This window comes from Pongo abelii, chromosome 6 (genome assembly GCF_028885655.2).
Source record: "Pongo abelii isolate AG06213 chromosome 6, NHGRI_mPonAbe1-v2.0_pri, whole genome shotgun sequence".
Taxonomy (NCBI): domain Eukaryota; kingdom Metazoa; phylum Chordata; class Mammalia; order Primates; family Hominidae; genus Pongo; species Pongo abelii.
Genome location: NC_071991.2, coordinates 123,936,934 through 123,952,423, shown reverse-complemented (window position 1 = coordinate 123,952,423; position 15,490 = coordinate 123,936,934). Strand labels below are relative to the sequence as shown.

At 37.2% G+C, this 15,490-nt stretch overlaps 1 protein-coding gene across 1 annotated transcript in view; it reads left to right on the top strand.

The window, feature by feature from the left end:
* Nucleotides 1-15,490, top strand: part of GRM8 (glutamate metabotropic receptor 8) — an 836,758-nt gene that overhangs the window by 733,614 nt on the left and 87,654 nt on the right. Inside the window, exon 9 of the mRNA XM_054559748.2 lies at nucleotides 9,099-10,030. Coding sequence (XP_054415723.1) covers nucleotides 9,099-10,030 — 932 coding nt within the window. The remainder of the gene's footprint in view (nucleotides 1-9,098; nucleotides 10,031-15,490) is intronic.

Below are 15,490 nucleotides of genomic sequence, written 5' to 3'. Positions count from 1 at the left end.
GCTGACCCTTTAGAGCCTATATTAGTTTTGTAGGGTTGCCGTAGCAAAGTACTACAGACTGGGTGGCTTAAATAACAGAAATTCATTTTCTCATAGTTCTGGAGGCCAGAAGTCCAAGATGTTGGCATAGTTGTTTTTCTCTGAGGCCTCTCTCCTTGACTTATAGATGGTTTTCTCCTTGTGCCATTTCATGGCCTTCCCTCTATCCGTGCCTGTGTCCTAATTCTGTCTTCTTGTAAAAACATCAGTTATATTGGATAATGTCCCACCCTAGTAATCTTATTTTACTTTAATTACCTCTTTAAAGATTCTGTCTCCAAATACAGTCACATTCTGAGATATTGAGGGATAAGACTTCAACATATGAATTTTGGGAGGTACACAATTCAACCCATAACAGAATTCCTTAGCACTAGTGAAGTATTTAATGATTAGAGTGCTATGATCTCAAGTAGCTCTTAGCTCCAGGAATCTTGTTTGTATGTACCTTTGTACCTGATAATCTGTATTTAACAAATTTAGATGGTCCTTGAAGAAGCAGCTGACAGAATCCTCACATTTTTCCCATGGCCACTGCCATTCCTCAGATTCCTGTCATCATCTTTCATCTGGAATTCTGCAACAGCCTCAGCGTGACTGACTTCTCTCTAGTCTTGGACTCCTGCAGTCTTCTTTCTACCCTACAGTCCAGAGATTCTAAAATGTGACTCATCATCTTTATTCTGGCTATATCCCTATGGAAGATCCCAACTACCTTCAGGATGGCATCCAAACTCCTCTCAATGGCTCACAAGGCCCTTCATGATCTCACATGTACCCTCTTTCCTGGCCTGTTTCTTGCTACTCCAGCCATTGCTTTTATTTACCTTCCGGCTATTCTTAATACTTTTAGTTCCTCCAGTTTGTCAAGGCTTCTTGAGACTATATCTTAGTAATTTTGTTTTTTGCCTGATGTACTGTTGAGATCCTCTTCTGTGCCTTGTCTCCTGCACAACCTCCAGACTGCTGTCTGCATATCTATGAACCCTGGGCTTCGTGGTCCTGCTGTGTGCTCCTCTAGCAGTTCCATTTCCTCATCCTTCTCTAAGGGAGCCTCACTGTGAGCTGTGACTGGTCTTTGTTTTCCTCTCTTCCCATCTACATTGTGTCTGGAGGGCAAGAACCATGTCTTTGTCTTGTTGAATTCTCACATTGAACTTTGTGCCTTGAACAAAATGGGCATGCAGTATGTTTTTGTACAGCAATATAGGACTGAGTCTTAAAACCACTTGAAAATATCAACTTAGTCTCCAATTTTTTTAAATAACAGCTTTATAGAGATAACTTACATGCCAAAAATGATATCTTTCAAAGTATGCAATTCAGTGGTTCTTCGTATATTCACAGTGTTGTACATCCATCACCAATATCTAAGTTTAGACTATTTTCATCATAATCCAAGAAATCCCATGCCCTTTAGTGGTCATTCTCTATTTCCTTCCCCCTAGCTCCTGGAATTCAGTGGATTTGCCTATTCTGGATATTATATATAAAATTAAAATGTGCAATATTAGTATTTTGTGATTAGCTTCTTTCATTTCTTAGTGTAATGTCTTCAAGGTCCATCCATTTTGTAGTAGGTGTCAATACACTATTCCTTTTTATTGCTAAGTAATATAGATATACCACATTTTTTATCCTTTCATCAGTTAATGGACATTTGGGTTGTTTCTAGTTTTTGGGGGTATTATGAATAATGCTGTTATGAACATTTATACACAAATTTTTGTGGGAACATATGTTTTTAACTATCTTTGATATATACCTAGAAGTGGAATTGCTAGGTTTTATCAAAACCGTATGTTTAGCTTTCTAAGAAATTGTCAAATTTTCCAAAGCTACAGTACCATTTTACATTGCCACAGCAATGCAAAGAATTCCAAATGTCTTCATCCACATCTTCATCAACACTTGCTATTGTCTTTATTTTTTATTATAATAGTCCTAGTTGGTGCACTGGTTTTGATTTAGATTTCCCTGATAGCTAATAATGTTAGGTATATTTTCATGCACTATTGACAATTTGCTTATCTTCTTTGGGACCTGTCTATTCAATTTATTAGCTCATTTGTAATTGGATTATTGGTCTTTTAACTGTTGAATTTTAACAGTTTTTAAAAAATATATTCTGGATACAAATCCCTTATTAGAGATAATAATGACTTGAACATATTTTTGCCTATCCTGTGGGTTGTCTTTTAACAATCTTGGTGGTGTCTCTTGACCCACACAATTATTTAACATAGATGAATTGCAATTTATTTTTTGTTGTTGTTGTTGCTTCTGCTTTTGGTGTCATATCTAAAAAACACTGCCTAAAACAAGGTCATAGAGATTTAATCCTGTTTTCGTCTAAGAGTTTTTAAGTTTTAGTTGTTGCATTGTGTCTTGGATCCTTTTTGAGTTAATTTTTGTATACAGTGTGAGGTAGGTGTATAACTTCATTATTTTGCATATGGATATCCAGTTATTTTGGCATCATTTTTTGAAAAAAAATTCTTTATTGAATTTTCTTTGTATCTTGTCAAAAATGACGTGACCATACAGGTAGAGGTTTATTTCTGGACTCTCTAGTCTATGCCACTAATTTGTTTATTATTAGGCCTGTACTATGTTGTCTTGATTATGACATTCTTTGTAGTAAGTTTTTAAATCAGGAAATGTGAGTACTCCATCTTTATTCTTTGCTTTCAAAATTTTGGCTATTCTGGGTTCCTTATATTTCCATATAAATTTTAGGATCAGATTATCAATTTCAGTGAAGGAGCCAGCTGAGATTTTGACTGGGATTGTGTTGAATATGTATGCAGATCAATGTGGGAAATATTGCTATCTTAGCAATAGTAAATCATCTGATTCATAAACACAGGATTTCTTTTCAACTATTTATGCTATTTTTTTCACTTTTTTGCAATGATGTTTTGTAGTTTTTCCTGGATAAGTCATGTGCTTCTTTTACTAAGTTTATCCCTAAGTATTTTATTTTTGATGTTAATGTAAATGAAATATTTTTCTTAATTTTATTTTAAATTATCTTTAAAATAGGAGAAGTCTTCGCACTTTTAAAGGTTATATAGATCTGGAACATCACAAAAAAAATAGGATTTCAGCCTGGGGATCATCTCAAGCATATTAGATTTTTCAAAGGACACGGCCACTTTGAAGAAGAGATAAATATTGTTTTCTTTGTGGTCACTTAAAGCTGTACATGACTCAAAGGAAATGCAGAATATTAAGAAATATATATATATGGACACATATAATACATATAATTATATAATTTTATATTCTGTTATCAAATTAACTGTGCAACATGTACTCATTCATGTGTGTATCATGTGATATGCAAAATATGATACTAAATTTTGCAATTTTACGTACCCATGCAGATTGTATGCATTTGTATGAAATTTAATGAGTAATGGTTTAAAAATAATCATTAGTGTCTCTGGAAGTAATTGCACATGCAGTCTTCCATTACTTAAGTCAGACATGTTGAGTTTTGAATATCGAGGTGTCAAATTAGTCAACAAAATAATTATTAGCACTATGCTTACATATAGAGCAAGAGGAAATGTGTTAAGAATGGTATGACTAAGTATCAGTTATCTATAAACATTGTATTTAAAATTTTCCCACATCCTGTATATGGTAAGCACATTAACAAAGACACCACTTGATATTTAGGAAAAACATTGTATTAGAGATATTAGATTGAGAGTTCTGTAATGAATACTGAAAATTATTAATTATAATGGGGCTTTTACTTGTTCAACATTTTTGTAATCCTTTCTTCAGGAGTTATTAAAATTATACAGAAGAAAATTATTCTATAAAAATTATATTCTTTTTAAAGAGTTTATAAAACAGTACTCCTAGTTGACTTTTCTGAAAAGATTGAAAATTTAAAAATGTAAACACACTCACCCAGAAACTTTGGTTTCATGATTCTTTGTGTACTTGTCTGCAATAATAACAGGATTTGACAGCAGAAACCAGCTGATGACTTACATTTTCTGAAATGCACTGGATTGAAACCTATTGAATACATCACTATTGGTAAACATTGTCAAGATAAGAATGGGCCATTGTTTTGTCCCTGGAACATTTATCTGTATAACTATCCTCCATTTGTTATACTGTGTATTTTAGACTGAAAACGTCTTAATAACAGAATAATACCAAAGGTGAGGCAGGCAAATTTTAAAAATATATGGTTAAGGCATCTCTTTATACTTATAATGAAAGATGGTATAATTTGTTAATATAGCAATAAACAGGGTTGAATAATCTTTGTTTATGCTTTGTAACAGTTGTGGAAATTAGGCAGTTTTCATTTACTTTCAAATAGTGGTTTTGTTTGTTTGTTTGTTTGTTTGTTTTTTTGACAGAGTCTCGCTCTGTCACCCAGGCTGGAGTGCAGTGGCGTGATCTTGGCTCACTGCAAGCTCCGCCTCCCGGGTTCACACCATTCTCCTGCCTCAGCCTCCCAAGTAGCTGGGACTATAGGCACCCGCCACCACGCCCGGCTGATTTTTTGTATTTTTAGAAGAGACAGGGTTTCACCGTGTTGGCCAGGATGGTCTCGATCTCCTGGCCTCGTGATCCACCTGCCTCGGCCTCCCAAAGTGCTGGGATTACAAGCTTGAGCCACCACATCCGGCCCAAATAGTGTTGGTTTTAATCATCATTTAGCAACTATGTAAAATAAGTTGTTAGTCTCAAATATTACTGTATTTGTAAGATCCTTGTTCAAGCATTTGTTATTTGTCCTTTCTTGAAGTGGGTACTAGTTGGTTTTCAGACTTTAGCTATGAAACCAATTCACAGCATAGTTTAACATAGATTCCTTGATGAAAATGAAGTCATGCATATTTAGCATGCATATTTAACATATTTATTAAAACATAATTTATAAACTATAACACTACAGTCTCCTTTATAATAAAAATGGTACACATATTGCTTATTTTTTTTACCTAAAGAAAATTCATAGCTGTTAAAAAACTGTGGTATTTTTCCTATTCTTATAACTTTATTTTTAATTTATGAAAAACGTTTTTTTCACTGGTTCAAAACATTAAAAAATTATCAAGGAAAATTTCACATTTAGCTTATAATGATAAATAGTTATCCTATGTAATGAAACTTACCTAGTATAGGTACATTTCTTTTTTAACATGTCTTATGTTCTTCTGAGAAGTAAAGCATATTGAGAATTAAAGCTTCCGACATGTGGTTAGAGAAACTGACCTTTAAGATTTCTTGAAGTTTAATGTTTCTAATATTTTTTTGCTGTTTTTCGGTTTTTGTTTTGTTTTGTGTTTTTTGAGCAGGAACATTGTAAATCTATGGAAGTTCCCAACAAAATACAATTTTGTTTCTACAGTAATTAGCTTTTAAATATAACCTTCAAAAATGTATTTTCTTATCTTATAAGAGTCCATTAGGTTGTAAAGTTAATTCCTGAAGCACCCAGTGGAGCATTTCATTTTTTTTCTCAGTATTTTTGAAAGAAATCACTGTGTGCTTCCATTTACCTTTATTTCTTTCTTCCTGCAATCTTATAAGTAAATAAAATATAATATTTTTAAGTCATTAAAACCTAATAAGAAACTAGAGGGTTATAATAGATTACATTTCCTTTGTGGTGAGCTGACAGGATAGATCTAATAGTCTCAAATGCCCTGATGACATATGACAGATGAAGTAGCATCTACTTTCTCAAGGGAGGATGTCTGAAATTAAAGACACAAAGTCTCTGCTCTACTTTGAGGAAATTCGACAGCCCTCTAAAAGGATAGAACTTGAAGACTACAGTTCTCTGGCCTCAACCATTCACCCTAGATTCAAGAAAGGAAAGCATTCTTAAGTAATCATTCATGAGAACAATTTCAGTCACCTGATTGTCAAAGAGTAAGCCACCATAAGAATGATGAAGGAATATTGCTAAAGCTACATACTTTGGGCTGCTTTGGAAGTATACAGTTGCTGTCCCTGGGTGTGCCTTCTGGATAGATAACTACACTGATAGTAAAATAAAAGTGGCCATCAAGTAGCTAAGTTTAATTTGAGCTGCATTCATTTTCTGTTGTTGCAGAACAAATAACTCCAAAATGTAGCAGTTTAAAACAATAAACATCACCTCACAACATTTCTGTAGGTCAGAAATTCAGGAACAGGTTAGCTGTGTTTTCCTGGTTCAGGGTTTCTCATGAGTTTGTATTCAAGATGTCATTCAGATGTCACCTGAAGGCTTGACTGGAGCTGGATGATGACTTTCTAGGTGGCTCCTTCACATGCATGGGAAGTTGGTGCTTGTTGTGGGCAGGAGGCCCCCATTCTTTCTACAGGGCTGCTGAGAGTTTTCATGATGAGGTAGGAGGGACTTGGCTCTGGAGGTGGGACTTGGACACTGGACCAAACTGAGGACTAGCTAAAACAGGGACAGGACAGAAGCAGCTTCCTGTAAGACATGCCCACCATTGCCATGGCAGTTACAGCCACTTTCCATGGCAGTGACCTGCAACCCAGTAGTTGTTACCTTTTTCCTAGAAATTTCTGCATAATCCACCCCTTACTCTGCATGACTGGCCATCAGAGAAATGCAAATCAAAACCACAATGAGATACCATCTCACACCAGTTAGAATGGCAATCATTAAAAAGTCAGGAAACAACAGGTGCTGGAGAGGAGGTGGAGAAATAGGAACACTTTTACACTGTTGGTGGGACTGTAAACTAGTTCAACCATTGTGGAAGTCAGTGTGGCGATTCTTCAGGGATCTAGAACTAGAAATACCATTTGACCCAGCCATCCCATTACTGGGTATATACCCAAAGGACTATAAATCATGCTGCTATAAAGACACATGCACACATACGTTTATTGTGGCACTATTCACAATAGCAAAGACTTGGAACCTAGCCAAATGTCCAACAATGATAGACTGGGTTAAGAAAATGTGGCACATATACACCATGGAATGCTATGCAGCCATAAAAAATGATGAGTTCATGTGCTTTGTAGGGACATAGATGAAATTGGAAATCATCGTTCTCAGTAAACTATCGCAAGGACAAAAAACCAAACACCGCACATTCTCACTCATAGATGGGAATTGAACAATGAGAACACATGGACACAGGAAGGGGAACATCACACTCTGGGGACTGTTGTGGGGTAGGGGGAGGGGGGAGGGATAGCATCAGGAGATATACCTAATGCTAAATGACGAGTTAATGGGTGCAGCACACCAGCATGGCACATGTATACATATGTAACTAACCTGCACATTGTGCACATGTACCCTAAAACTTAAAGTATAATAATAATAATAATAATAATAATAATAATAATAATAAAAGAAAGTAGGTATAAACACGATTGCAGAACTGCCCTGAGCTGCTGCTGTCTGCCTGTAGGGTAACTCTGCTCTGCAGGAACAGTCATGGAGCTATAACTGCTGCTTCAGTAAAGCTGTTTTCTTCTAACCGCCATCAGCTTGCCCTTGAATTCTTTACTGGGTGAAGCCAAGAATTCTGGCAGGCTTGGTCCCACTTTGGGGCTCGTCTGTCCTGCATCAGTGACACTGGAGTGCTTCCACTCGAGTGAATTATCCAGCAGAGAGCAAGGCCAAAACCAAAATGCCTTTTATGACCTGGCCTCAGAAGAGACATATCATCATTTCTGGAATATACTATTGTTTACACAGACTAGCCCTATTCAAAGTCGGAGGGGGCCACAGGAGTACATGAATTTTCAGAAGTGAGGTTATTGGGGGCCATGGTGGGGACTGACTACCGCAAAGTATAGTAATTCTTTTGGATTATTAGTGAAGGTGAACTTATGAAAATAAGTTTTTCTTTTTTTCTGAAACATTCCTTCATCTCCCTTTTCTGTTCCTCTTGAGTACCCTCTATTTCCACATCCTAGTACTTCCAAGCTGTCTGCTTATTCCTCAGGGCTCTGCTGTGGTGCCTTTCCCATCCTTTCTCCCTCATGAATTCAACAAATATGTATTGAGGGCAAATTGTATGCCAGTCACTGTTTGTTCACACCAGTGAAAAAATTACTCACTTCATACAGCTTACCTTTTATAGTAGCTGCTTTTCATAGTAAGTGGTCTCCTGTCATCCATAATTTTCAGTTTTGTCCTATTAGCATTCTGCTAAAATTACTGTGTGTCTAATAAGAAAAACAAATTCAAGGTAAGAGATCAATGATTGGCACTGTCTCTTTCACAAACTGCTTGTATCTCGATAGAGTTATTCTATGATTTAACCTGAAAGCATAAGGTTGGATTTTAAGGCCCTGAAGCAGATACTAAGTAAAGTAGGGAAAATCTCATTTGTACTAATTTCCCTGCTTTAAATCACCATAGGGCCACTTTTGTTCAGTAAAAAAACATTGCCATCAAGTTATCTCATTCAGCATGGTGTTTTGCACAACATGGAAATGCAAGACTGAAGAAAAAAAGGATATTTCAAGCCTAAACAGGGCAAAACACATTAATATAGTTATCTCCGTGAACACATGAGGAAAGTCAGAGATTAAAGTAACTCATTTTGCCATTTCCTTTCAAAATTGATGCAGTGTGATTTGAATTTCCCTAAGTATGGTAGAAAGACATGGATCATCTTTTATATATGTTTATATCCTAACGCAGTGTTTTAGGGGATTCTGGCATTTATGTTTGTGATTAACTCTAAAGCATCTTTCTACGGGGCTTCTTATTATTTTTTTGTATTTTATTTTTTTAGTTTTAAAACTGTTTCGAGCAATAAATCTCTCTCCAGATGTCACATTGGTCAGCATTGAGGAGGTAAATGGAAACTAATGACACTCATCAAGTTGATGAAGTGAATGATTTTTGGATCCAGTCACTTAACACTTTCATAAAGTCAATATCAGGGAAAAAAAAAACTAGACTCTTATTATGGTAAACTGTATTTGTACTGTCAGCATTCTGTGATTCATTACAAACCCGTGGCTAGGATTAGGATATTATAAATGGGAGAAAAATGGAAGGCTCATTAATTTTTTATACCCACAGGTAGAAGACATGCAGTGGGCTCATAGAGAACATACTCACCCGGCGTCTGTCTGCAGCCTGCCGTGTAAGCCGGGGGAGAGGAAGAAAACGGTGAAAGGGGTCCCTTGCTGCTGGCACTGTGAACGCTGTGAAGGTTACAACTACCAGGTGGATGAGCTGTCTTGTGAACTTTGCCCTCTGGATCAGAGACCCAACATGAACCGCACAGGCTGCCAGCTTATCCCCATCATCAAACTGGAGTGGCATTCTCCCTGGGCTGTGGTGCCTGTGTTTGTTGCAATATTGGGAATCATCGCCACCACCTTTGTGATCGTGACCTTTGTCCGCTATAATGACACACCCATTGTGAGGGCTTCAGGACGCGAACTTAGTTATGTGCTCCTAACAGGGATTTTTCTCTGTTATTCAATCACCTTTTTAATGATTGCAGCACCAGATACAATCATATGCTCCTTCCGACGGATCTTCCTAGGACTTGGCATGTGTTTCAGCTATGCAGCCCTTCTGACCAAAACAAACCGTATCCACCGAATATTTGAGCAGGGGAAGAAATCTGTCACAGCGCCCAAGTTTATTAGTCCAGCATCTCAGCTGGTGATCACCTTCAGCCTCATCTCTGTCCAGCTCCTTGGAGTGTTTGTCTGGTTTGTTGTGGATCCCCCCCACATCATCATTGACTATGGAGAGCAGCGGACACTAGATCCAGAAAAGGCCAGGGGAGTGCTCAAGTGTGACATTTCTGATCTCTCACTCATTTGTTCACTTGGATACAGTATCCTCTTGATGGTCACTTGTACTGTTTATGCCATTAAAACGAGAGGTGTCCCAGAGACTTTCAACGAAGCCAAACCTATTGGATTTACCATGTATACTACCTGCATCATTTGGTTAGCTTTCATCCCCATCTTTTTTGGTACAGCCCAGTCAGCAGAAAAGGTAAGTAGAAGGAAATACACTTGACAACTTTTTCCTGGATTTAACATCCTCTTTTAGGATGCTTTTCCTCGTTTTATTTGGTTCACTTATATTCTCTAAAGATGCTTCAGTCTGTGCTATTCTTACTTATCATGCATATATATACACATATATACATATATATACACATACGTGTATATATATATATACACATATATATATCTCCATCCATCAAGGTCACATTGCTTTGAATTTGTGTTGACAAAGCCTGATTTCCCATGAAAAACACTTTAATGTGTCCTCCTTGGCAAGGTTGAAGATTGACAAAGCTCACATCGCTTTCTGAGTCTCCCTTCCCAGCTCTGCTATCTGGTAACATCACTGTTCTTTTCCAAATGTTAATTAAAAGAAGGAGGAAGAAAGGGCAGACATGGTTCACAGAGGTGAGCTGTCCCCGAGATATGCCACTGCATGACAAATGCCTTCTTTTCTGTTCTAATGTAACTCTGGGATAAAGCCATTGCTTGGTAATTATGATGATTTTAGTCATGGAAGCAGAGTTTATAGTGAAATAATCACACACACATACAAAAACTGAATGGCTTCGTTCAGTCTGAACCATCTTACTATTTCTTCTCAGTCCCCATTCTTGTTACTTTTTCATATGTGGAAGTTGATGATAAGGGTAAAGAAGGCAACTATGGATAATTATATAAAGCAGCTTATAAATTTTAGAAGGCAAAGATCAATGGACTCCCCCAAAGTAATTTGTTTTGTCACTAATCTCTTGTTAATGTTTTCCACATAAAATACTGCTGGTAAAGAATATCTGTATAGGAAGGGAGTGTTTGCCAAGTTGGATGTTGTAATTCTATGTACAGAAAAGCAGAGAACTAAGAGAACTCTGAATTCCACTTTTTGGGTAGTGGGATGGAGCTAAACCAGCTTGAAAAACAGAGGAGAATGCTGTCTTTCTGTAATGATAACCCTTCTGCCCTGATGGGCATGTGAGAGAGTCCTTTCAGAATGAGGACTTGATTGTTCCATCCTCTGACACCAGAAATTGTGAGAAAAATGAAATGTCCTGGGGTAATTACATTTCCCAGGCTATAACATTCCGAGGAGGTTCTGCATGACCCAGCAGAAAATCCCAGCAAGTTCACAGAAAATTTCCACAACAACAGGACAGAAAGCTCATTAGTATGAGTATTCATCCCTTCCTCAATCAATGTGGCCTTCAACTATTTTTGGACAAATAATGTACTTCAGCAAACTTGCTGCTGAAGAGAATAAACTTGTGATTTTATTAAATAGGTTTTTGGAAGGAAATTTTTTAAAAATAACCATTTTCTCTCAGAACAATAACATTGCAGAGTTGTAGATGCCCCCTGAGGAGCAGTGATGAAGATGATAAGAATTTCACAGTGAAATGGACACATGAATATGCCAGAGGTTGGAGGTTGCCCTGTGTTGCTGAGACTGTGGGAGGTGTTCATTCATTTGAAAACCTGGGGATTATGCATAATTTTATGGGTGTCTATATAGCTATGCCTATGCAGATATGATTGAGCGTGGCTAGCAAAATTCCTTTTTCTTTCTTAGCTTTCTGAAATCAAACTAAATCTAAGAAGCACACTGAAAGACACATTATAAAATATGTTAATGGATTCATTTTGTATTTAGAATATAGTTGAATGTAAAAAAGGCTAAAGAAATCAATTAAGAAATGCTAACTCTAGGAATTTTGAGAATATTTTAGAGTCCACAAATTATTTAGTCATGGAAATGTTGAATTTAAGTTAGCTCTACATCAAGGGCTATCATATTATAAATAACTAAGATTTTGGTACTGAGGTACTTCACATTATAAAGTTTTGTGTTACCCTAAATCTACATCTGAAAATTTGCTACCTGCTATTCTCTGTCCAAGTTTCTTTTATTATTCAAGACAATACATAAAATGATTGACAAGCCTGGGAAACATAACAAGACCCTATCTCTACAATAATAAAAATAAAAAATTAGCCGGGCATGGTGTCGTGCACTTGTAGTCCAAGCTATTCAGGAGGCTGAGGCAGCAGGGATTGCTTGAGCTCAGGAGTTCAAGTTTATAGTGAGCTAGGATCATGCTACTGCACTACAGGCTGGGAAGCAGAGTGAGACCTGGTCTCTATCAAAAAAAAAGAATAAATGCTTGAGAATGTTCATGTTTTCACACAGCTTAAATTATTGACATGAATATTAAAAATGAACAAAACTTGTGTATCTCTACAAGAAGGCTTTAAATGTTGTATTGACCTTGGAGGACCAAACAGCTGGTCAGTCCTCCATTTTCATTTGTACTGTTCAATCAGCCCCATGTTATCAACTTGAATTGTTTACTACAGCTAGCTAGCGCACACATCCATTAACCCAGCAGCTCCTTATTGAGCATTGTGTCTGGCATTGAACTAATTATTGAGCCCGTGTCAGTTGGCTTCCCTGAGCCTCCTTTGCAAGGCTTAGTCTGGCTCCCAGCCCATGCCTTCCTGATGCCTGCTGGCACCAGCAAGGTGCCAGGCTCAAAGTCAGAAAAGGATCAGGCTCAAGGCAGGGGAAGATGGTGAGGGGTCAGATCTGTGATGAGAAAGCAAACAACAGAACTGTGCATTCTGCAACTGTGCATTGGTGACACCGAATTTACAACATGTAGAAGAGCAAAATGTCTTCCAGTATGCATTTAATTGTTTCTTCTCAGAATAACGTCAGAGAATGCATTGAACCATACAGGTCTCTCTGAAATTACAAGAAGCAGGAATAACAACTAAACATAGTTGAAAAGTTTAGACAGATGTTTTGAAAAACGTTTGGGTAAAATCAAGTTATAAAGGACACTTGTAGCAGTTATGAAGACAGATAGCTTTCTGAAGTGCCTTTATTCAATGATATATCATTTAACTTCCCCACATTCCTTTGTCCTCTGTTTTTGAATGAATCATTTTGAATGAATCAAGATGTATCATTTTTCCCAATAGATTTTAATAACATCATTTGTAACTACTGCTGAATTCAACTAAATGATGGTATAAATGCACCTTTGGTTTCCCTATAGAAAAGTGATGTGAAGGAAGGGTAGACCACTGAGGCATGGCCATGCAATAACACAAACTCACATAATTGTACTGAAAAGAGAAAAAATTAAAATGTAATTAATAGTCAGGAGACGTATCCTTAGGGATGGTAAGGGGCTGTAAGGATGGCAGAAATCTCTAAAACACATATTTTATCATCCTTAATTGGGCTCATAAAATCGAGATAATCAGACAAGGGTTATGACACTGTCAACCTCCAATGAGCACTCTGCTTCTTCTAGAGCATCCGATGGAAACAAAACAAAACACCCTCAAAGTGGAAAAGAAAATAAAACTCAAAAAGGCAAAAAAAGAAAAGAAAAGAAAAAACCTCCAATAAATCTCAAACCAGCTTTTCTTCTGGTGGCCTCAGGATGCATAGCAGCTTAAGTCAGAAACCTGGTTGTCACCTTAGACTCCTCCCTCTACTCACTCCTGCCCCTTTATTTCCTCTTCTCACTTTTAAAAGTCATTGTTATTGTGGACAATAAGCAATGTCTGTCCGAATGAATATGTCTCTTATCATATAGCTCTTCTTATAGTCCATTCTCAATAAATGCCTATTCAATGAGCTAATATTAATGATATAATAATATAAATGCATATTTGTGATTTAAGTTAGACTATAGCACAATGGGAATCTTCTGTATGCATCTTATTGTAATCTCTATTATAACAATTTTTTTTCTGAAAAAAATGGTTTCTCATTTAATGATGGGTCATGTAGATTTTTTTCTAAAAAGTTGTCATTATCACTTATTCTAAAATAGGACTACTACATGTTTAAAGAGAAGAGCAAGCAAGAATTATTATAGTTGTCCTTTGTTTCATCCAGAATTCACAAAGCAAAGGAGAATTGATGCAACTATTGAGATACTTTTGCCATATCACCCCTCTTGTTCTTTTTCTGTATTTATCTACTTTAGGGGCAAAAGAGTGTAGGGGTACACAGGTGGGCCAGTGGAGTAAGAAAGAGCATAAGCTCCTGAATGTGAAATCTTGGGTTCAAATCCTGTGTCTGCTAAATAGCTGAGAAAACATGGGCAAGTGGCTATGTATCTGTAGGTGGTAATGAGTTCCCCCTGGACAATACAAATTCCAATACAAAGCAATGTAAAGCAACCCCCTGCCATCGCACCCAGCCCTGTTCTCGAACTAGAGAAGACTTGAGTTCATATATTCTGGGGAAAAGAAGTAAGAAGGTTGATTATTTAAAATAAACACAAACACACACACACACACACACCTTCTTTTGTCTCTGTATGGTGTGTTTTTTTGTACTAATAGATAACTCATATTTGTTTTGCTGAAAGTTACATGACAGGAGTCATGAAAAGTGTTTCATGCACATAATAGGCAGTGAATACATGTTGGCTATCATCACCATTAGGCTGTTACCTATGAGGGCAAGGACTTTATTTGATTTTGCTCACCATTTTATCTTCAGCACTCAGCATAATATTGAGTCTGTAATAGGTTCTTTAAAAAATATTTGTTTAATGGCTGAATATATTCAAATGAATTGAGTAGGAGGATGTGATTTGATTTATCCAAGTAATTGTCTCAATTTCACCTGCCATTTAGACCATACCTGAGCAGACCCCCAAATGAAAGTGTTTTCTTATTTCTTCTTCTTTTTTTTGTTTGTTGTTTGTTTTTGAGATGGAGTCTTGGTCTGTCACCAGGCTGGAGTACAGTGGTACTATCTCGGCTCACTGCAACCTCTGTCTCACGGGTTCAAGTGATTCTCTGGCCTCAGCCTCCCAAGTAACTGGGACTACAGGCACACGCCAGCACTCCCAGCTAATTTTTGTATTTTTAATAGAGACGGGGTTTCACCATGTTGGCCAGGATGGTCTCAATCTCTTGACCTCATGATCCGCCCGCCTCAGCCTCCGAAAATGCTGGGATTACAGGCATGAGCCACTGCACTCGGCCTGAAAGTGTTTTCTTAAACACAGAGGTTTGCCCGAAGAGTAGATCTTACAGATTACAGCAGTTAAAGAGGGCTGTGAGGGAGAGAAGAATCTGGAGCATTTGGAGAGAGGACAGAGTTGTTCTCGAGGCAGTGTGTACCTGCCTTCAAATATTTAGCAAACAATACTGGAAGAAAAAAAGTATCACCAGAGAGCAGTTGCTGAAATCTTTGTATTATAATTTGAATTGTGAATAACTCTCATATTTGAGAGGTAGTTCGGAGATCAGTAATAAAATTCCTGCTCTAAGGAATAGTCCAGGTGAGAAAAGAACAGCCTGAAAATCCTGCGGAAACAGTGTCAATAACCTGGACAACAATGGAAGAGATTTGCAGAATAGATCAAACCAGAGCAAAATTTTCAGCCGTACCTTGTCTCCTGACATTTCTCCATTT